Raw genomic sequence first — 23,736 nt, forward strand, 5'->3', positions numbered from 1 at the left:
TCCTTTATTATTATTGGCACCATGACCTTTTTGCTTCTTTTTATTTGTATTATTTGTATTATTATTATTATTATTATTATTATTATTATTATTATTATTATTATTATTATTATTATTATTATTATTATTATTTGTATTATTTGTATTATTTGTATTATTATTATTTATTTATTTACTTACGGTACTAACCAGGGAACCTAGTGCAGACAGGAACCTTTGTTCGCATATCTTTGTCATCCCGTCGGGCGTGTAGGAGCGCTGCACAGGTCATCTAGTTTAGAAGGCATGGATGGTAAACATAACAGGACCGTCTCTCTCAGTAGCTCATTCTTTACTTTATAATAATGTGTTTTACGCTTTTTATTACGCATAATGAGCAGGTGAGGTTTGAATAATATAGATTATCTTCATGATATCTACATCAACATGTCTCAAGAGGGTCTTTCTCTGGACTCTGCAGCGGTAGGACAGAGAGATGTCCCGGAGAGACAGAGCAGAGGTCGCCGGCTCGGTGTGGTGGTCACCGGGCTGCTGGGAGGCTCTCTGGTCGCTCTCTACGCGGTGGCTGCTCCGTTCATCGCTCCGGCTCTCAGGAAAGTCTGTCTCCCGTTTGTCCCCGCCACCACGGCTCAGGTGGACAATGTCCTCACGGTGCTGAGAGCCAGATCAGGGACCCTGGTGGACATTGGGAGTGGAGATGGAAGGATAGTAAGTGATGTGTTGTCTTAACCCTGTGGAGGTATAGAGAAGGAGGGTCAGCAACCTGCGGCTCTTTAGCTCCTCTCCTGTAGATCCCTGTATGTGGATTTATAAAAAACAATTAGTGGAAATTAATAACTGTTTTTTTGTTTACATTTTAATTATCATTACTGTAGGTCTAATGTATGACGGTACGACGGAGTATTAGGGCCACATTGAGGGGAAAAAATAAATCTGAGATTTCGAGAATAAAGTCAAAGATTTAAGAGAAAAAAATCATAATATTATGAGAATAAAGTCATAATATTATGAGAATAAAGTCATGATATAACGAGGATAAAATCATAATATTATGAGAATAAAGTCGTAATATTATGAGAATAAAGTCATGATATAACGAGGATAAAATCATAATATTATGAGATAAAGTCATAATATTATGAGAATAAAGTCATGATATAACGAGGATAAAGTCATAATATTATGAGAATAAAGTCATGATATAACGAGGATAAAATCATAATATTATGAGATAAAGTCATAATATTATGAGAATAAAGTCATGATATAACGAGGATAAAGTCATAATATTATGAGAATAAAGTCGTAATATTATGAGAATAAAGTCATGATATTATGAGAATAAAGTCATGATATAACGAGGATAAAGTCATAATATTATGAGAATAAAGTCATAATATTATGAGAATAAAGTCATGATATAACGAGGATAAAGTCATAATATTATGAGAATAAAGTCATGATATAACGAGGATAAAATCATAATATGAGAATAAAGTCGTAATATTATGAGAATAAAGTCATGATATAACGAGGATAAAGTCATAATATTATGAGAATAAAGTCGTAATATTATGAGAATAAAGTCATGATATAACGAGGATAAAATCATAATATTATGAGAATAAAGTCGTAATATTATGAGAATAAAGTCATGATATAACGAGGATAAAGTCATAATATTATGAGAATAAAGTCGTAATATTATGAGAATAAAGTCATGATATAACGAGGATAAAATCATATGAGAATAAAGTCGTAATATGAGAATAAAGTCATGATATAACGAGGATAAAGTCATAATATTATGAGAATAAAGTCATAATATTATGAGAATAAAGTCATGATATAACGAGGATAAAGTCATAATATTATGAGATAAAGTCATAATATTATGAGGATAAAGTCATAATGTTACGGGAATAAAGTCATAGGTTAATTAGAATAAAGTCATAGTATTATGAGAATAAAGTCATATTATAAAGTAGTAACTATATGTGTTATTTTCTTTTTTTCTTGTAAAGTTATGACTTTATTCTCGTAATATTACGACTTTTTTCTCTATATTCAAATGTTATCAATATACCGTATTCTTTAATATTGTAGAAGTATTTCTTTACATTATACAATACTGATACTGCAGGTTCTTGTTGCTTTATGTAAACCTTGAACAAATGAACCTGTCTTTGAAATGTCTACATCTTCTTCATCTCACCTCTAATTCTTACCAAGCATACATTTTCTGTTTTGTGTTTTGTTGTTTTCACATTAACAATCCATAGCATCTGTATATATATATATATAAAAAAACACCACTTACACAGATTCAAACTTCAGCAACATAAAACCTAAGAGAGGGAAAACATTTCAGTACAGACCGACATTTTATCTACGAGATGTGCTGCAGAAACATCACAGAGAAACAATCTCAGAAGTAATACCAGACTGTTGCTACAGTTGCTGTACATTGTTGATACTTGGTTTGTTGCTGATACATTGAATTTCCCGTTGTCCTCCCTCTTCTTGCAGGTGATAGCAGCAGCCAAGCGTGGGTTTCAAGCATCGGGCTTTGAGCTGAACCCCTGGCTGGTGTGGTATTCTCGATACAAGGCCTTGAGAGAGGGAGTCCACCGCTCCACCTCCTTCCACATCTCTGACTTGTGGAAGGTCAGTGATAACCTGATTAGATTAGAATAGTATGAAGTGACTCGTGACCACATTTTGGGGGAATGTGTTTATTTTACCATTGCAGTTAGTGTCACTTAGTGTAAGAAAATGAAAACATACAGTGTGTCTTTTCACTATGTCAGACTCATTCTCAATATTTCTGATTCCTTTTGCTAGGTCAGTTTTGCTCAGTACTCCAATGTTGTCATATTTGGAGTTCCTCAAATGGTGAGTTATTCTTTTTGTCCTACAGTGATGTTATCTATATTGTAATTGTTGTATTTTCTTAGCATATTATTTATGCAATGTGTGCTAATGTAAGTCGCTAAAACAATAACGTTAGATTAAATAAAGTATTGACTGACTTAATGTGTGCATGATAACTATTTATTAAAAATTGTTAGTGTTTTTGAGGATAGATACAGTATCACAAAACATATTGCGATATTCTATATTTTAGATATTTTCTTACATCTCTGCCTGAAAGCTCTACATTTGATCTTGCCAAGGAAGTTTTCAGAAACCCAAAGTATCCCTCTTGCTATTCTGATCGTTGCTGTCTGTGTCTGCAGATGGACGAGCTGGAGCTGAAGCTGGCAAGCGAGTTACCGAGCACAGCCAAGGTGGTGGCCTGCCGCTTTCCCTTCCCTACTTGGGTCCCCGAACACACCGCCGGGGAGGGCATAGACACTGTGTGGGTGTACGAAGCCAAGACATTTAAATCACACCTGCGACATGGAACGAGAAGGGACACAACACCAGAACACGAGGACACAAACTCACACACATAAATCTCAAACACTCAGATCTTGTTGTTATGTTGTCTTTTTTTCTTAATCTGTGCAATTTCCACTTTGGAAAGACTGATTTTCTTTTTAAAAAAATGTGCTACAACGTGTTAAGTCCAAGTGTGACAAAGTAGGAAAGAAAGTAGGAAGAAACTGTGACACTGGCCTGGGTGAGTGGTTACACTCATGTTAAAGTCAAATGGCCAAGGCCTGTTGAAAGAGGCTGGGTCACGCTTCATCAACGCGCTATATCTTTGGGGTACAACACATTCAAATCTGATCTTCACTCGCCAAAATTGAGCCAACGCACGACCGCAGCTTCAGTTACACTGCACATGTCTTATACCCCATACCCCAAGACCCGTGTCCGCCCGTGTCCCAGCCTCCTTCAATAGGCCTTACACATGGCTCCAGTCATCACAGGATTATCAGCCTCCAAAGTTGGTGAATGATCAATCAGGCATTTTTTGTTCGATACATGTATGACGCTCAAAACCAGACCAGGGATTAAAGGACCCATATTGTAAAAAGTGAGATTTTCATGTCTTTTATATTATAAAGCAGGTTTTAAGTGCTTTATAAATACTGTTAAACTATCAAAACGCTCAATATATGGAAAAATACACACAGCCCGTATTCAGAAATGTACTAAAACGGAGCGTTTTCAGACAGAGGGTAAATACAGGTATATTCAGGCAGACAGTATGAGGAAAATAAAGTTTTTTTGAACATTACAGCATGTAAACATGTTCTAGTAGAAACACAAAATACAAGTATGAACCTGAAAATGAGCACGATATGGGATCTTTAAAGATGATGTAAATTTTAATGACTTGAATTAAATTAATTTTTTATATAGCATCAAATCAGAACAGAAGTTATCTCAAGATGCTTTTGAGAAAGTAGGAAGAAGTGGTACTTTCCATGAATGATTGTGATTATTTATAGAAAGTTGAATTGTTTATCCTTGACAGAAGATTGTCCACCACACTATGTTGTATGGTATCTACAAAAAAAAATAAAAAATCCTGCACTGCTATATGCTATTTATAGCCTTGTGGATTTATAAATATAATCATGTCCAGCTGGCTGATTGTGCTCTTGGCTGATCGTTCTTGGCTGATTGTGCTCTTGGCTGATCGTTCTTGGCTGATTGTGCTCTTGGCTGATCGTTCTTGGCTGATCGTTCTTGGCTGATTGTGCTCTTGGCTGCTGCCACCTGGTGGTGAAGACACCACACAACAGACACGTTGTGTCTCTGAGCATGTCCTGAACTAGCTGGTGTACTATGAAGTGAAAAGGCTTTTTAATTCATTTCAAAAACGTCAAAGATAAAAGGAGCTTGAAGTAAACACTAACTTAAGATGTGTACATGTTGCTAGATTAACTCTAGATGGCTGACAGTCATCATCTGTTAGACTGAGTGAGGAGCTTCTGCCTTTAGCAGCCAGTGAAGATGGACACCGCTGAGGAAGGTAGCTAATATTACAACTTCATTAACTTGTTTACTTTTACACAACAGCTAAAACCTATACTAACAATGTCTTTATCACAATCTAACTCATTCTTAACTCCTGCCAGTGACTAATCCTACAGTTTCTTATCCACACTTTGACAAAGAGTAGCTAAAGGAACTAAGCTAAGCTAATTAGCATTAGCTAACTAGCTAATGCTAACTTGCTATCAGCTGTTGTAGCTAAATAAAAATCAACTTTAGGTTTATATTTGCTTTTATAAACACGACATTTACCTACCATAAGTACCGTTAAGATGTGTTGGTTGACATCATAGAAAGACGACACATTAAAGTCACTTAGGTGGCTAATTATCGAGCTAGTTAGCATGCTAACGGCTAATAAGTTTAATGCAACCGTTATAATGTTACACAAGTTAATTAATAGTTTGATAACTAACTTAGTTAATGTTACAGTGACACACAGGGGGGTTCTGACAATTGACAAGCTGATAAAGCTGTTTTTTACAACGTTACACTGATTTATACCAACAATAAACCATCTTTAACATCCTCCACAGACTCTGAAAGAAGAGTCATTGTCAGTATTCTTGGACAACAGCAGTCATTCACCTTGTTGTTCAGGTGTTCATATTGTGTTTTGCATACAGCTAAGTGTTTGTATATGAAGTCAGTCATAGTGCACTCTGGGTGTTGTGCTCTTGCAGCCTGGGGCTAATTATAGTTATTATATTTCAGTCATCCAGTGACACAGGTAATCCAAGGATTACAGTTTGCCCTACGGTCAGTGTATGACCTGTCCTGCCCTGTTCACGAAAGGCATATATGCTATCACAAAAGTGTGTTTTAGTTTCATAATGTGAAACTACTGAGTGAGTGTTGATGTTCTGCAGAAAACTTGCATGCATTTTTTTGTTTCATCAAACATTTTGGCATCATATCAAAGGTGTGTCATGAGTTTTGGATCAAGGTGAATGACTGATGATGAAATGAATAGAAATGCAATGTGCCAAGGTAATAAAATGCCATTTTCAGATCTAATTGTAGGCTTAAGTTATGTTATTGTGTGCCTTATTCATTCAGTTTTTATGCACCAAATATCTGGAACAAGCTCCCAGAAACCTGCAGGACCGCTCCAACTCTCACTACTTTTAAAACAAAGCTTAAAACGTTCCTGTTTGCGGGTGCCTTTTATTAAACCAGATAATGATCTGACACTGCACTATAACTTTTACTCTTTTGAGTTTTATGCAATTTTAGCTTCTATCTTAGCTTTTATTTTTAGCTTGTTTTTATTTTCTAATCTTTAATGTTTTAATGTTATGTTTTTATAACTGTTTTAATTATGTCTTAATGTTCTTGAATGTTTCTGTAAAGCACTTTGAATTGCCCTGTTGTTGAAATGTGCTATACAAATAAAGCTGCCTTGCCTTGCCTTGCCTTATTGTACAGCGGACATCTGTCGGGTATGTCGGTCGGAGGGCAGCCAGGACAAGCCGCTCTACCACCCCTGTGTCTGCACTGGCAGCATCAAGTTTATCCATCAGGAATGGTACGTTCCATTATTTTCTCTTGCCAGTTTCCTTTCCTTAAATTGCATCGTTGCTATCTGTCTACATTTTCAATCTGTCAATCTGTTTGCTTTTACGGATGTTGTTGAAGTGTATTCCAACATGGGGAAATAATTCTCTGGGGAAGTTTAGAAGTGATTACACATCTGGAAAACAAAATTAACAACGAGACACAAAAGGAAAATATTTTAGAGCTAGGGAGCGTTTACGTTTTAGCTGTGAAGAATCATGGAAAAGTGGAAGAAGAGTCTTGCACATATTGTTTCCACAGGATAAAAAGAGTAAACTCACTAGGTGTCCTTTTGTTTTCACAGCTTACTGCAGTGGTTGAAACACAGTAGAAAAGAATACTGTGAATTATGCAAGCACCGGTTTGCATTTACGCCAAGTAAGTAGTTTGTCAGTAAATTGGATCAGTGCACTAAAAAATGCATTCATTTGTTGTTAGCTCCTCTAATTCTGACTACCTATTTCCCTCCATTCCACTATCTCACTCTTGCCTCCCTCTTCCTCTCTTTTCTCCAGTCTACTCTCCAGACATGCCATCTCGCTTGCCTGTCCAGGACATCTTTGCAGGGCTGGTCACCAGTGTTGGAACAGCCATCAGATACTGGTTCCACTACACACTGGTGGCCTTTGCCTGGTTAGGCGTGGTGCCTCTCACAGCATGTAAGTCACACCGTTCCATAAGTATGCACCTGGAAATGAGCACAATGTGTCCCCTTTAAACAACAAATGAGCTGTGCTGTAAATGAAGTATTTTATTCAGAATGAAGTAAAATACAATTCAAATAAGAATTTGGAGTATAGTTTTTAGTTTGTTTCACACCAGTTGTTGCTTTTAAGAAATTATTCTCTGATTGTATTTTTTTTTGTTTGCTTTTCTAACAGGTCGTATCTACAAGTGTTTATTTACCGGCTCTGTGAGCTCTCTCCTTACCCTGCCATTAGATATGCTTTCAACGTAAGTTTGAATTACTCTCTGGTCTTGGTCCTTTTCTCTCACACTGTATCCTGCATGTTGTAGGTCTATGTGTTCTCCATATTTTGTCCACTGGAGTCTCATGAAGATGGTTAAGATCAGGGCTGTCCTCCACAAAAGAAATTCTTAGTCAACTAACACTTTTGTCAACTAACGATTAGTTTATTTTACCGACGGATCTGTAAAACTGAGTTTCTCCACAAAGAATCACTCAAAAGCACCACTTTAAATATTGTGTTTACCAGAGATGTGCTCATAAGTTTCTTGGAAATAAGTCATTCAGCATAAAAAATGACTAATCGACCAAAGAAATCTTAGTTCATTGAGACCAAAATTAGCGATTAGTTGTCTAAGAGGTGGCAGCCCTAGTTAAGATCTTATTGGTGATCAAAGTGTGGTTATACACAATAGCTCCTTCCATCAATCACACCATCTTTTCTGTCCCTTTGTCCAGCTCTTTGTAGCGAAGTAATGTGTGAAATTGTTCCGATATACCTGATAAAACCATAATGTTACTTTCAACTCTTCCTCCACAGACAAAACCTGCTTGCAGACTGCCTCCAGGGCTGTTTTGTGGTCACGTGCACCTTGTGCGCCTTCATCAGCCTGGTTTGGCTTAGAGAGCAGATTGTCCATGGCGGCGCCCCTCTGTGGTTAGAGCAGAATCAACCCCCTCTAGTTCCTAACCAGCCTAACGGTCCGGCACCGGCTAATGAGGTGAGATCAGTTGATAACGTTTCCAACTAACCATCTGTTTTCTACCTGCAGTACACACAGAGCTGAACAGATAGTGGTGTATTGGCTTCCCCATATATTCTACCACTAATGCACTCTGACATAGTTGGCACAATGACCGGTTCATTTCTGTAAATGATAAGCAAGTGGAGTTTGTGATTACACATTACTTTGATTTGGTTTATTTTTTTTGTTACATGAAGTTAGATTAAAACACACCTTTGGGATTTAGTGAAAAAAGTAATAAGTTTAACTTTCTCCCACACTTTGCCAGTTTTCTGTGTTGAGTCACCAGCCGGCATGGTCTGGCCAAAGCTTCCCCTCAGAGGAACGGTCGGGACAGTTATCTCTTCTGATAGAGAATGTTCTTGCCAAAGAAGTCCTGACTTTTGTCCTACCAAATGAGTAAAACAGTTGCTTGCCAGATTATATCAATCCTCTGCTGTTGTTTTTGGTAATGAGAAGTACAGTTGAGGACGGAAATACCTTAGTTACAAGTAACAATGTTTTTTCTAAGGGTGCTCTGATCAGAATTTTTGGGGCCGACCGCTGGAACCAGTATCGACCGATACCGATCACAGGGTCTATTTCAAGCCTTCTATTTATCATGGGGCATTATTTATTTATGCAATTATTCTTAACAAAAGAAAGGAAGTGTCATGAATTGACAACTATTTATTGGCAGCTAAGAGGTGCAACATGTTCCACTCTTCTCTTCGAGACACTCTTTCTCATAAGCCCCTTTTACACAGAGTTATCGCTGTAAAGAAGACCCTCATTATGGCATAATTACGGCATAATGCTGTTCCAGTTGTTATTTTAGATAGAGCACCCATAGTTTTTGCCCCCCCCCCACCACCATGTTATAAGTTTGAGGAATGCAGCTTCACACATTGTCAAGCTGTCCTTTGTATTATCTCCTTTAAGCATGTGCGGGCTATGCTGTAGGTAAGTATAATGTAAAATGTCTTTTTGTTATTTCATGATTCTACAGGTTCCAGGTGGTAACATTGGCATCAACGCCCAGGCAGCTGCAGACGCCCAGAACCCCGCAGACCCTGCCGCAGACGGGCTGGCACCTGCCGACCCACATGAAGCCGGCAACCGCAGAAATGAAGTTGAGCTGGACGATGAAGACGAAGATGACGATGGGGAGGAAGACGAAGAGGAGGACGACGACGATGAAGGCAGGGAAGAGGACGCTGCTGATGCCAATAATGGAGGACAAGGTCAGTGTGAATTAAAAAACATAGAAGTTTGATACACTTCAAAGTGGTGGATTTCAGCCTCCGCAACTCTACTGTGCAGTGGAATTGACAAAATTCTCTCTCGGTAGATAAAGTTATGAAATGATGATATGAAAGTTGAGAAATGGTATGTGGTTATGCGGTCAGTTTACTTAAACAAGAAGGACATAAATGCTTAAGAGAATAGTTTTAAGATAAAGTGCATGTATAGCTTTGTGTGAACTGGTGTTTTCATTCCTCTATAAAGGAATAAATAGGCCTAAACCATGGCAAGAAAAAGCAACCTACATGGTAATGCAGCCACAGAAGAAGCATATTTTCACTGCATGTTGTAGGTGTTCCTTACTGTTTCAGTTGTTTCTTATTGTTCTTTGCAGAAGATTTGAACTGGAACGCCCTGGAGTGGGACCGTGCAGCTGAGGAGCTGACCTGGGAAAGGGTGGGAATCTATTTTTGTGTACCTCTTTCTCCTGCCCCATAAAGTGGTGTGATGTAGCAAAGTGTGTAAACAGGATAGCAGTTAGTTGGCAGATGCATTTGGGCTAAAAGCTGCTGTGGCAGGAAATATCCATCATGGTGTGGCGTGTTTACGCAGCACTCTGCCACCTTCAGAGATGCTGTTTGTAGCTGGCCGGTCAATAAATGTCTTCTTCGTCGTATTAGTAGAAGTTGCAGATGCATTAACAATAGCAGCACTGCAGTTAGTAAAACTAATAGTATTACCATGTTAATTTATGTATTATACAAGGATCATTATGACATTGCTTTCTGTTTGTGTCCCAGATGCTGGGGCTGGATGGCTCTCTAGTTTTCTTGGTAAGTGCACACCCTCACATTCTCTTTCTACTCTTGTGCACAGTTTCAAGTGTGCCTTAAAGGGAGATTTTGGTATTTTTCAACTTAGCATATTTTCCATAAATGTGGCCACCAAAACTCCCTTGTTTTGGTGGCCACATTTATGGAAAATATGCTAAGATTTCCACGAATTTAGCTCCACGTCTGTGTACTCCAGTTCCAATAAATACGTTTGAACATAAGATTGAAATGATCCTTAGAAGACAGTATGACTGCAGTGAAAGTCAGCCTCACACATGTAAACATAAGATAAGAGTATTAAATACTAGACAGATCTCCCTTTTGAGGTACATTTTGAACAGATAAAAATGTGCGATTAAATATTTTAATCGATTGACAGCCATATTATTGATATGTTGCATACACAGGCTCCATTTCTTTATAAATAGAAATAGTTGACAGAGACCCTTTGTTGTGTGTCTTCTCTAGGAGCATGTGTTCTGGGTGGTGTCTCTCAACACACTCTTCATCCTGGTCTTCGGTGAGTTAAACCTGCAATGTAGTGATTGAATCAGTCGAGCCTTTGGTGTATCATTACAGAGGAATATCCCTTTATTTAAACAGGTTGTCATCATAATTCAGTGATATAAGACTGTCCTGTGTACCTTCTTATACTCTCCACCAAACTACATATTCTAACCCAGCCTGTGTATTTGCCTCTAGCTTTTTGCCCGTATCACATCGGCCATTTCTCAGTGGTTGGACTGGGCTTTGAAGACTATGTAAGTGCATGTACAGTTTAAATTCTTTACTAGTATTTAGGTTTGTCATGCAGTGATAGGATTTATTTGATGATATTTTATCTGGTTGCAGGTCAAAGCTTCACACTTTGACGGCCTTGTCACCACCATAGTGGGCTACATCCTCCTGGCTGGAGCGCTCATCGTCTGCCATGTATCCTATTCATTATTTTGTGTATGAAATGACCTACAGTTTGTCTCACACTCCTACATGCTTACTATGACTGTGTAGAGAGGAAGTCACCTGGCGGAGATCTGACCCCTACTGAGAGCACTTTTCTAGTTTTTGGTGCATTTGGTGCATAGTTATTAAAGATTTCTGTAATATGTATATCTCAAATCTTTTGTAAAGGACCTAAAGTGACCGACATGTCGTTCCTCACCTTTACTAAATGTTCCTTTCATACAGGAACCCAAAAGGTCATTGATGCGTTTTGGCTCCGAGAGTTTGTATGAAATGAGCTCATGGGAAATCCTTAGTTTTGATGCTTGAAATACAGACTGAATTTCTGTTATTTCTCTCATATATTGGTGTAAGTCCTTAACTGTGCCTCCTTCAGGGGTTGGCTTCATTAGTGAGGTTCCAGCGGTCCAGACGCCTCTTGGGTGTTTGCTACATTGTTGTCAAGGTAAATTAGAGATTCAAGATTGGGTTCCCAAAAAAAAAGTATTTTGCTTTTATCAAAGTAGCAAAGCTTGAAGTCAAAACTGTAATTAGGTAAATTCTGATTACAGGAACAAATTATAAAAACCAGAAACTAAATTGTGTTTGTAATTTTTATATGTCTCAGGTGTCCCTGCTGGTTGTCATGGAGATAGGCTTGTTCCCGCTGATTTGTGGTTGGTGGCTCGACATTTGCTCGCTGGTAAGACAATCATGCAGAATAAACTCAAATGATCCTGTTGATGTAGTCACATACTGGCTCTTGATGACTAACCAAATGGATTAAATGCAACACATTTGATCAAGAAACTTAATGAACAAAAAAACTCACAATATTACATTTGTTGGACAAATTCCTTAAAACAGATCTTGTTTTTTTGGTGTTGGAAGTCACACACGCACAATGCATCCTTTGTTTGTTGCAGGAGATGTTTGACGCGACTCTGAAAGACCGGGAGCAGAGTTTTGACTCGGCCCCCGGTACCACCATGTTCCTCCACTGGCTGGTCGGCATGGTCTACGTCTTCTACTTCGCCTCCTTCATCCTTCTGCTCAGAGAGGTAAGAGGGCTTAAAACAGTCACTGTCATGTATTGCGACTTGCGTTAAAAACTCACAAACCATCTGTAGCTTTTGACATCTTTTGCATGTTTTTGTGATCCCAGGTGCTCCGGCCCGGTGTGCTGTGGTTCCTGAGGAACCTGAACGACCCAGACTTCAACCCAGTCCAAGAGATGATCCACCTGCCCATCTACAGACACCTGCGGAGGTTCATACTCTCTGTGGTCAGTCAAGCATCCTCTTATCCTCTGTTCCATCCAAAACCTCAGTAAGCATAGGGACCATGATGATAGGAGATAGGTAGAATCCCCTGGAGTCTAGATGCAGGTGGTGGTGGTGGTGGAGTAGAGCCAGCAGATGGAACCTTTTAGTTGAAACACCTGGATCATCCTGAGGGACGAGGTGGGGATGGGGAGGTGGTGGGTTGCGCTATCGTAGGTGAGAAAGACAGAATGATAGAAACTCAGTGATATTTAATTAATTTGCACCAGCAGAAAGAACGTTGGCCAGATACGGCGACGTCAGAAATTAATGAAAGAGATGTCGATAGCGTGGGAAAGCAGCCCAATGTGTATTATTATATCTCTGTATTTCTGTGTGATATATAGGGATACTTTACATGTCTACTAACAAACATTGAATATGTGTATGTGTATTTCCAGGTGGTGTTTGGCTCCATAGTTCTGCTGATGCTTTGGCTTCCTATCAGAATCATGAAACTGCTCTTCCCAACCTTCCTGCCCTACAACGTCATGCTTTACAGGTACACACGGCAACAACTTTCAGTACCTCAAAGCTAAAGATGTCATCATCTTTCCTCTATTTATTCAGGCATAGCCGAAATAGGAAGCTGGTAGAGGAAACGAGCTGCCATTTCTCAATACAATGACATTGTGGTTTATGTCTCGTCTCTGCAGCGACGCCCCGGTCAGCGAGCTGTCATTGGAGCTGCTGTTGCTTCAGGTTGTTCTGCCGGCATTGCTGGAGCAGGGTCACACTCGCCAGTGGCTCAAACGGCTCGTCCACGCCTGGACGTTTACAGCCGGATACATGTTGTAAGCCCGACACACACACATTGCAACTTATAAAATGTTACAAAAGTGTGACTTCATGGCTTAATGCCATCACATCCGTTGTATTTCCCCGAAGAAAACGGCCCACATTCTTCACATTAAAAGCAGTCTACAGGCTGATGGAGGAAACCCAGAAAGTTGTGGAAGGTCTCATTTTGTAGGTTATGTTACAACCTGTTCACACATGGGCAATAAATAACAATTCAAAAATGTTTATATGTGTAAAAACTTACATCTAGTCCCTTTTTAAGATGTTCTTCATCTTCCATAATTAGTGAAAAAGTGTGGGCCACAGAAAAAAGACCGTAATGTTCATATGACATGGCAAGGAAAATATCAAATTCTAGTTTGTTCTTTGTCATAAAGTCACCTCACAGTCACAGTAATAAGACAGAGTAATTACTCACCAGTGGCTCCCCCACAGTGACCTTCACTCCTACCTGCTGGGGGACCATGAAGACGATGATAATCATCCAAACAACAACCCTCCTGGTCGCCATAACAACAACAGGATCCCTGGCCTGGGGGAGGGGCTTCACGCTGCCCATCAGGCCATTCTGCAGCAGGGCGGTCCTGTGGGTTTCCAGTCGTACCACCGGCCCATCAACTTCCCCCTCAAGGTGACTCTCACCGTTGTGCTTATTTATATCATATATTGATGCATCCTGTCAATGTTAAAGCCTGTGCTGCTATACATGCTTATTTTTGTTGTTCTTTTGTGTGTTTTTGGTCGAGAAGATCATTCTGCTGGTTGTCTTCATGTGCGTGACGCTGTTACTGGCCAGTCTGCTCTGCCTTACACTGCCGGGTAAGTTGTGATCTCTCAAACAGGCATTCTCTGCACTTTACCTCTTTCCTGTACTCAGTCATTCTTTACACCTCCATTCTCCCCCGTCTTCCTCTTCCTCTCTGCCAGTGTGCGCGGGCCGCTGGCTGATGTCTTTCTGGATGGGCAGTGCCATGGTTCATGAGCTGTACACAGCGGCCAGCGGTCTGTACATCTGCTGGCTGTCCATTCGAGCCGCCACCGTGATGCTGTCGTGGATGCCACAGGGACCGAACATGATCATGGTCAAAGTCCAGGAGTGGACGCTCATGGTAATGTGGATGTCTCTCTTGTATAGTTGGGTTGATTTCCAGTTTTGCCGGTCTGGTGTACGAGCTTAAACCGATTTGATTTTATGCAAACCGGCTTGTAAATCAATTAACAACACAAAACAATAACAAATATTATCCAGAAACCCTCCCAGGTACTGCATTTAGCATAAAAAATAAGCTCAAATCATAACATGGCAAACTGCAGCCCAACAGGCAACAACAGCTGTCAGTGTGTCAGTGTGTCAGTGTGTCAGTGTGCTGCGCATATCAAATCGATTTGAAAATGTTTACACCGACCCAAATCTACTCTCTAATCCTCTTACCCAAAAGCAAATATAGCGGTGTTCTGTATTACATTGTAAATGACTTCAGTGTGTATTTGCGTGGTGTGGATGTGAACAGATCCTAAAGACCGTCGTGGTGGCCTTGCTGTTAGCCGGGGTGATTCCTCTGCTGTTGGGTCTGCTGTTTGAGCTGGTCGTCGTCGCTCCTCTCAGAGTCCAACTGGACCAGACGCCTCTCTTCTACCCCTGGCAGGTAGGACTATGGAGATTGTATGTGTGTGGAATATGAGTGATGAAATCTTACACACCATTTGATTGTATTCATCTGAGAAATCCTGGATTATTTATTCAGAAGCGGTTAGACTGTTTGGTGCGCACAGTGATGTCAGTAAGGCTGGTCATCAAACCTCAATACCCGTTTAGTAGAGATTTAGTGTGGAACCCTCAAACATTGAATGTCAGATCTTGTTTACTTATTCTTTGATCACATATTTCCTGACTGAAATATAATGTTTTCCACTTTTTAGATGTTATTTCATTACATGAAAAAAATGTTTTATAGAATTTTTTTTTTTTTATTTCTCAAAAGATGTTATGGAAAAGTGTTGCACCTCGACCAAAACTTGTATCTAATGACATAGTGATACTGGAACCTCACTGCGTCTTGGTTGTTAATGTCTTGTGTGTCTGTGTGAGGCAGGACTGGGCCCTGGGCGTGCTCCACGCTAAAATCATTGCTGCCATCACACTGATGGGCCCTCAGTGGTGGCTCAAAACCGTCATCGAGCAGGTCAGTCTCACATCCTTCTAGCTTCGTTTAATCAAGAACAAAATGGGATCACTGGCATTTGAATACATCGTACAGATGTAATGTGTGGAAATGTTTTTTTTACATGATCCAAAATACGGTTGAACATATTGAAGATGTTTAAAACCTGTCTACAAGAAGCATATTCTATGAACTAATCAGTTGGAATGATGTAAACAAACCAGTGAGTCTCTCTCTCTCGCTCTCGCTCTCGCTCTCGCTCTCGCTCTCGCTCTCGCTCTCGCTCTCGCTCTCTCTCTCCTGCAGGTGTATGCAAACGGTATCCGAAACATTGACCTCCATTTCATCGTGCGAGGGCTGGCCGCCCCGGTCATCTGCGTCCTGCTGCTGTCTCTCAGTGTGCCCTACACTATCTCTAAAGGCATTACACCGCTGCTGGGTGAGTTTCTATGTATGTATTATGTGTCTGGGTTGAACATGAATTTTATCAAAGTTTCAAGGTAATTGTGGAAAAGAGAACAGATTTAAGCTTCCTGTTATACTCCCTACTTAAAGATTTCAATATCCATTGGTCATTTACATTAATGTTGAAACACTAGATGCTTAACAGCGTAGAATGGGATTTGTTTGACTCTGCAAATAATACACTGCTTCATTCCAGTTGTACATTTTCAGCTGCATATCCTCAGTAATGTGGACACAGGGCTCATTTGAGAAGTGCTTTTTATGCAAAGCCTCCCCAAGGCACCAATTTTAGTTTAGTGTTTTTGATGTTGACTTAGACAAAACTTACATTTAAACATCTAGTCAATACAGAACTCCCAGCCCGTGTGGTAATCAGGAGTTTAGCCTTTTTGCAAGCCGAAGTGCAATCGATTGTTTTTTGTCTTTCATTTACCTCAACTCTAAGTCCATCGGCTCCCAGAGAGAAGACATCACAGACATGCACTCATTAAGAGGAAACTCCAGTACCAGTGTTTATTCTGTCTTCTCTTTCTATCGCCCACCTCCCCCTCTACATCCCTCCCTCCCTCCCTCCCTCCCTTTCCTTTATAGGTGTGCAACCAGAGATGCAGATTCTGGTGGAGAGGAGGATCTATCCTTTCCTGCTGATGGTGGTCATACTGTTGGCCATCCTGTCCTTCCAGATACGACAGTTCAAACGCCTCTACGAACACATTAAGAACGACAAGTCAGTAGACATTTTTTAAAAAGTGTGAACCAACACATGGGGGCAAAGAAGCACAGTGTTTAATTCCAATCATGCTGCTTTACTGATCCAGTCGGTGGTTAGTAGGGCTGTGTGATTGTTTTCACATCAGTCAATATTTATATATTGCAATATAGGGTAGGATGCAGGGCGACATTTCTGTTGATCATGAAGTTTCTCTTGGGCTTAAAGCTAGAGTGTGAAACTTCTGTTCCCCTCCGGTGGCAGTGGGGGTAATTACACAAACACGGTGGACGCTGTTTATGACGTATGCCTGCAGATGAACTCGCCGCATCTCCCCCATCCTCATCGTCATCGTCGATCGCTTTCTTTTTTTAGCTTTAATCCTTCCTCTAAACGCAGAGATTCTTTTTTATCTGGAGCATCCACTCCAGAAACTTTTCTTGGACACTTTAGTATTTTACGCAGTACACCTAGCTCCTACAATTGTAAGAGCTGCAAACAGAACATCTGTTTCTGTCTTTCAAAAAAAGAATCAGCATGTAGGATGTTTGTTTTTTTGTTTTTTATTTTAGGATGAGTTAATTAAGTTATTGACCGTAGGGTGCAATGTTGGGAAAAGCAGATAGAAAAGCCATGGTCAGAGTAGGGGGTGGGCCTGATTGCTGTTTTTTCTTCGTTAGAAACAGCTTTGATTCTGTGATGTGATTAGTTGTTAGTACTAGGGATGTCACGAGAACCGATACTTCAGCACCAAGACGATACCAAAATTCTGAAAACGTGAAATACTCGTTTTTCTACAGTACCGCAGGAACCGTCAGGGCTCGAGACTAACGGCGTACCGGACGATAGAAAATGATCTTTGCACATCTTTATGCTATGCAACAAAAAAATTCCAGAGCACACTGTTTTGTTGGATTTTTAATCACATTTGGGCAACGCTAAATTCAATGCAAGTAGTAGAATAAAGATTAAATACTTTCAGTAAATCTGATCTGAAATTAGAAGTCCCAACTGAAGAGTGACAAGTAAGATCTCCAAATAAATTGTGTATATTAGTAGTGTGAATTAATATGTTAAAAAATGATTTGTAATCAGCTCCGTCTTTCCTGTTTCTCCTCCAGATACCTGGTTGGACAGCGGCTGGTGAACTATGAACGCAAGACGGGCAGGATGACGTCCACCTCCTCGTACAGCACCTCCTCATAGACCTGACACTACTGTGGGATTAGTGGAGCCGATGCTGCACTGAGAGCTACCATCAGCTACTGCGGTGAAACCTTTTTTTTTTGTTTTTTTGTTTCCTCCGCGCGTGGCTGTCAGATGCCAACTTCAAAACACCAACCGCTAAACTTTTGACTGCAGCTTAGTCTTCTTACACGTACTGCTGCCACAGGTTGGGAGACAAAGACGCTGAAGAGCGAAGACAAAATAGTCTCAAAACTCTTCTTGAAAAATTAGCATTTCAGAACAAGGTTGATAGCCAACCTGCAAAAACAGTAGCATGATTGAAACTCAACAGAATCACAAAGTTGTCGACTGTCCATCTTGTTCGATGTGTCCTTTTTCATCTTCAACGCAGCTGACATTTTAAGTTGTAATTATATTATTTTAAAAAAAAGGTTTGAGTTGAAATCAGGTCAGTTGAGCATAGCGTTTACCTCAGATTGTGCTTCCCTTTGAATGTTTGTTGTGAAATATTGTCTAGCTCACACTGAGTGTCTCTTAACGGGATGTTTTTTGACATTTCAGAGCTGTAGAGGCGACACATTGCCTATCACGGGAACGCCTCTGTGGTTTTGTTCCAATTGTTGATTTGTCTCAAATGACACCCTTCGTCAAACTGAGGTTGTCGTTGACGAGGAGGGACATACGTGATGTAGCAATGTGTTTGTATTTTTATTTTTTAGATGTTTTTATTAGTCTTGTTTTCATTGATTTTTAGTGTTACATTTCTGGAGTGAGCTGTTAGAAAGTCCTGAGAAATTCGTTTGAAGTAAAGATGTAGAAAAAGAAAGTAAGAACATTTTTTTGACAATCTGGAAACTGCCCAGGACATGCTTCTTTTTTTTTTCTTTTTTTAAAGATGTTTTCCTGTGACTTTTAAAAACCGTCTGGGTTGTGTAGTACCTTCCTGAGCAAATCCACCTTCAGGAGAGGAGAGGTCATTAAAGGGTACCTTCTATTTCTTTCAACCTGGACCCTATTTTCCCAAGTTTTTGTGTCTAAGTGACCCAGATACACCAACCTGACATCAAAGAACTAGCGGCAACGAAAGCCACCAGTTGCGTCACCTCACGTCGCCTTTGCACTCGAACACACCGCAAAAACTACAGCCGTCGGCCAACTACCACGTACCTTCTGCGCCTGCGTGAGAGGAAATAACTCCACACCAGCAGGTGGTGGCAGTCTGTATTTGTCATTCAAAAAGGGAAACCGGAAGACTGAGGACTGCTGATATACAAGCTGTTGTTACGATACGTACATGAAACAAAGCGCCGTTTGCCAACCATTTTCACACCACTCTCACTTAGCTTCATTCCAGACGGCCATGTCGCTGTGAAAATATCCGTGTATTAGAATGAAAAATGTGAAAAGCCTTCTCTGTTTTCCTCTCGACTTTACTCGTTGGCTTGCTTTCCTCACGTCAGTTTCTCTTCTCGTGCACTGATTCGTTTAAACTGAACAACCAATCGGAGTGATTTCTCTCACCGACGCACACCGCGTCAACATGCTGAATCGGCTGAAAAAACTCTTGATACGGGCAGACTAGAGCCGACGGTGTGGGACACACCGCAAAAACTAGGCCAACAGACGCTCCCCGACGACCCTAAACTGCCCGATGCTGCAGCTGCTAAACAGGCTGTAACGTAATCGCCTGTTTGTCACTTAGACACAAAAACATGCGACAATAGGGTCCAGGTTGAAAAATACACAAGTTATCCTTTAAGTGTGGTTTCAACTACAAATATTTAAACTGGAAAAAACCGCCTCAGATCATTTGAGAATGTGCCTGTATTGCACCCTGACACTGATTTTACAGAAATATTTATTCTGATAGAATAAAAAGAAGTCATGCTGCTAATCAGCTGTTCAGACTCTTACCTGTTTGTATTCTTGTATCGGTTAGGAGACAACAGCTAAAAACAACTGTAGAAACAACAAAACACTGATTTTCTATATACTATACTGGCTTGACTCATCTCAGTTAGGGCAAGGGGAGCGCTAGTAATGTAGCAGGTTACAAACCACTTGATAAAAAAGCAGGAAAGTGGTCGGCGGAGGTGCCACATTTATCTTTGACTCAGAAGGATTTCTGTTTTTCTGTCTCCTGTTCTGATTATTCATCATTCAACCGATCACTGCCAACGGCTGAGCTGAACCAGACGGATCAGATCTCATTTTGTAATCGAAATGTAGCGTGCAGATTTTAAATTACTTTTCACAAAACTAATTACAAACGACTGAATGACTGGCTAAGTAGCGTTGGTTAGATAATCAGATGTTTGTCTATCATTTTAAAATGAATATTACCAACTCTGAAAAACCACATTTGTCCATGTATGCAGATTCAATTAAAACAAAATCTGCTGTTCAGCACACGTTTCGTAGTCTCCCTTTACAACAGGGCTGTTTTTGTTCTACTGGTATATCTGTGCCTGGCAGTAGCACTCTCCAGGTGCTCACACTGATGAGCTGCAGCTGACTCAAAGAGATCCTTTAAAATCAACTCTCTACTTTACCTCTTCACAGCTGGTGCTCTGATTTAACTGAAGGTTAACGCTGGTGACTGAAAGAACCAGGGTCTCTTTGAGTCGCCACCGAGGTTTCAGGGAGTCGGGGTCCTTCATGACTTCAAAGGTTTGTCTGATATTGAGAAAAGAGATAAGAGAGAACGGCCAACTCGCTCAGCACGACGTCAAAACTCTACGGCAAACTCATCTATTAAAAGTAGATATATTCAAATCTGAGGTGATGAGTCTCGTAGTCTGGGAGTTGACGGCTAACCGAAGAGCACAGTGCAAGCTCAATCTAAAACTATAAACTCAGAACAGACATGCATGTGGCATCCTCAAGATAATTTATAGAAACGAGAGTTCGCGCACGTCTATTTCTATTTAACATGCTCGTAATCATTTTGAACTTTGGGTCACAAATTTACAATTTAAAAGAATTAGTTTTGCGAAGATACATTCATTTGCGTTCTTGCTACCACACACAGTCGCTGTACACTACATATGAAGCTAGGGCTAGGAGATGGTTAACTTAGCTTAGCATAAAGATTGGGAAACAGCTAGCCTGGCTCTGGCCAAATGTGAATAAGTGAATAAATAAACTATCATTTAGTTTTGTGTGAAACCGCTCGGTGAACTACATCTCATTGCTGGAGTTCACCCCAGTACGAAACACACAGGCATCGCAGCTTCAGCGAGAGAGACGTCACTTACGCGACTTTTGAATTACGTTTTTTCACTTATACTTAAACAGTTTTACAACAAACTGTGACTTTCTTGACTTGCAAAATTTATCTTTTTAAACATATGTATGATTCATGGCGCAATTTAAACGGGATAAAAACATTATTTGTCTCTCGCCGTTGACTACCGTTCATATTTTCTCTGAAAAAAGTCCTATGGTGGTCCACAGGGAGGGGCGGGACTTTGCCTCTCTATAATCCAAAAGCAGTCAGTCAGTGTCTAGGTTTTGTACTCCCAGTGTCTCACTTGTGTGACCACAAAGTTGCTTCTGATTTCAAAGCAAGTTGAAAGTTAAATTCCTAGACCCACTACGGAACAAAACTATTACAATTTAATTAAAGATTTGAAAAGTACAAGACGTTAACATATTTTTAATGCCACTAACGAGTCCCAGCTATTCTTTAAAACTGTTTCTTGCTGCCAATGAAAACTGAATCCAGTTCTCTGATGGGTTCTTGCTCCTAAACTCCTTAGAGAGATGTTTTTAAGTTCCTTTTTTTGGGACAATAATGGTCAAGTAGTGATTTAAGATTTTTTTTTTCATCTAAATGTTTTAATGTGCACTTTATGCCACAGTTTGCAATCATTTCAGAATCCATTGTAACGCAGTCAACACATTTTATTTCCCTCTCAGAGAGACTGATAGATGTCAGTATTTCACTGTGATGACTCTGCACAATGGGTTTAACTTAAAAGATGAATTCAAGTTTTGCATCTGTTTTTTGACACTGCATTTGTGGGAGAAGTGTTTCATTAAGAGTTTGGTCAACATAAACTGCTTTTCTATTGATAATGGATTGTGAATTACATTAACTTTAGCGCTGACAGCTGTAGTGCTGCTGTGTGGAATATGCTCATGATGCTATAAAGTGACTTTTAAGTATCTTGAACTAAGCTGGACATTTCAAATTGTTTGGTCTTGAATTTCGATTTCTAGAAGCAAATGATTTCTATTTTTATATGTGCAAAACGGCAGTGGCATGTACTGTAACATAAAGGTATATAATCTAAGGTCTATTAATTGTTGGTTCAGTAATATGAAACAATAATAAATAGTTGAAAGGATTTCTCAGTGTGCAGTTTCTTCTTCGCACTGCAATTTGGGATCATTTCAATAATTGATCTATCTACTTATCTATCTCAAACACGTTACTGGTGTTACTCGTGTCTGTTTATTTTTGGCTTAGAGCTGTGGATCCCTTTAAGGGGTTGCAGGATAAATCTCAGGAGTGGCGAGATGATTAACATGCAACGCAATTCTTTTGTTTTTTTCTGACTTTTCTCTAATCTTAGCTTCTTTTTCTCCTTGTGAATCACTAGATTAATTATCCCTTCACAGGCCTCTAAACATATTCATATAAACGAATCTGAAAAGGAAAATGACTGATTGACATATGCAGCCTAGTTTTATGGGATCACAAGCCAAAAACTGGGGGAATCATCTGATTGAGTGATATAGTGAAATGATCTCTTTTGCATGATGACTCTGCATTATTTTATACCTGCTCTGTGCCCTAGATTATAACCAACCCAGTGCTTTTGACCAGAGGCCTGTACTACGAAGCGAGTTCAACATACCCAGGGTATCTTCTCATTATCTGGTTTCACTAACCCTAACGACCAAGATCCCGCTAACTATACTATGACTTATTTTTTCGACTTACTATACTATGATTTTTTCGACATAATATACTACGACTTTTTTTGACATATTACACTGACTTTTTCATGAAATTTTTCGACATACTATACAATGACTTTTTTTGATGACATTTTTCAACATACTATGACTTAATTGTTTTTTCGACATGCTATACTATGTTTTTTATTTTTTGACAAACTATACTATCACTTCTATTTTTTTCGACATACTATACTATTTTTTTTTTCAATATGCTATGCTATGATTTTTTTGATTTTTTCGACATATACTATTTTTTAATTTTTTTCAACATACTTTACTATGAATTTTTTTGATTTTTGAAAAAAACTAAACCATGACTTTTTTTCAACAAACTATGAGTTTTTTTTTAATTTTTCAACATACTATACTATGATTTTTTTTTTTTTGATATACTAAACTATGACTTTTATTTTTTTCAACATACTATACTATTTTTTTTTTTTTCCGACTTACTTCACTTGTTAATTTCTTTACGACATACTTCACTATGACTGTTTTTGACAAACTATACTATGACTTTTTTTCATGAAATTTTTCAACATCCTATACTGTGGAGGTGGGCATGGCTGGTATTCAGCTGAAGGGGAGGGAGAGGTGTGGTGGAAGGCTCATGAGAGCAGGGCCAGGGGAGTTGATTGACAAAGTTTGTGCTCATTGCCTAATCAACTCTAAATGCAGTGGCTGGACCGGGGCTGGGCAGCAACAGAAGAAGATGAGAAGCAGAAGAAGAAGAAAAGAAGAGTGTGATCAGAAACAAATAAAACATTGTAAACCGTCTACTCAAGTTGTCCTTTCCCTTTTTGTGTGCTGAGGACCCCACAGGGGTAGTGGTCTGGCTAATAGGATTTTTTTTGATAAAAAATGTTCTACATACTAGACCAAGACTTGTCTTCATG

At 39.6% G+C, this 23,736-nt stretch overlaps 2 protein-coding genes across 4 annotated transcripts; both read left to right on the plus strand.

Annotated features, from left to right (window-relative positions):
- Positions 1-240: 240 nt before the first annotated feature.
- On the plus strand, positions 241-3,987 carry atpsckmt (fATP synthase c subunit lysine N-methyltransferase). Its single transcript, XM_074650278.1, has 4 exons — positions 241-708; positions 2,530-2,667; positions 2,845-2,895; positions 3,240-3,987. Exons 1-4 carry the CDS (start codon positions 427-429, stop codon positions 3,456-3,458), a joined length of 690 nt encoding a protein of 229 aa, XP_074506379.1. The 5' UTR covers positions 241-426; the 3' UTR covers positions 3,459-3,987.
- Positions 3,988-4,641: 654 nt separating this feature from the next.
- LOC141776564 (E3 ubiquitin-protein ligase MARCHF6-like) lies at positions 4,642-22,221 on the plus strand. Of its 3 annotated transcripts, none has more exons than XM_074650257.1 (26): positions 4,642-4,930; positions 6,382-6,481; positions 6,815-6,888; positions 7,026-7,169; positions 7,392-7,464; positions 8,019-8,199; positions 9,212-9,446; positions 9,845-9,903; positions 10,248-10,280; positions 10,749-10,800; positions 10,983-11,041; positions 11,133-11,213; positions 11,620-11,688; positions 11,851-11,925; positions 12,149-12,283; positions 12,388-12,507; positions 12,946-13,046; positions 13,201-13,338; positions 13,781-13,975; positions 14,085-14,164; positions 14,273-14,454; positions 14,857-14,991; positions 15,439-15,528; positions 15,814-15,946; positions 16,564-16,699; positions 17,803-22,221. In XM_074650257.1, the coding sequence occupies exons 1-26, from the start codon at positions 4,912-4,914 to the stop codon at positions 17,885-17,887; spliced, it is 2,784 nt and encodes a 927-aa protein (XP_074506358.1). In that variant the 5' UTR covers positions 4,642-4,911; the 3' UTR covers positions 17,888-22,221. The 3 variants fall into 3 exon arrangements, with proteins under 3 accessions (XP_074506358.1, XP_074506357.1, XP_074506359.1); XM_074650256.1 differs by having other exon boundaries at positions 4,643-4,930; positions 9,842-9,903; XM_074650258.1 differs by having other exon boundaries at positions 4,644-4,930; positions 9,842-9,903; positions 13,781-13,976; positions 14,095-14,164.
- Positions 22,222-23,736: the final 1,515 nt, after the last annotated feature.

The sequence above is a fragment of the Sebastes fasciatus genome, chromosome 11, assembly GCF_043250625.1.
Source record: "Sebastes fasciatus isolate fSebFas1 chromosome 11, fSebFas1.pri, whole genome shotgun sequence".
NCBI classification, from domain to species: Eukaryota; Metazoa; Chordata; class Actinopteri; order Perciformes; family Sebastidae; genus Sebastes; species Sebastes fasciatus.

Excerpts from the sequence above, each read along its gene's own strand:
- atpsckmt (XM_074650278.1), top strand. The coding sequence starts at position 427 with ATGTCTCAAGAGGGTCTTTCTCTGGACTCTGCAGCGGTAGGACAGAGA. Across the intron at positions 2,668-2,844 it reads ACATCTCTGACTTGTGGAAG|GTCAGTTTTGCTCAGTACTC; the intron begins GTCAGTGATAAC and ends TCCTTTTGCTAG. Across the intron at positions 2,896-3,239 it reads TATTTGGAGTTCCTCAAATG|ATGGACGAGCTGGAGCTGAA; the intron begins GTGAGTTATTCT and ends CTGTGTCTGCAG.
- LOC141776564 (XM_074650256.1), top strand. Across the intron at positions 10,801-10,982 it reads ACTCTTCATCCTGGTCTTCG|CTTTTTGCCCGTATCACATC; the intron begins GTGAGTTAAACC and ends ATTTGCCTCTAG. Across the intron at positions 14,165-14,272 it reads GCTCTGCCTTACACTGCCGG|TGTGCGCGGGCCGCTGGCTG; the intron begins GTAAGTTGTGAT and ends CCTCTCTGCCAG.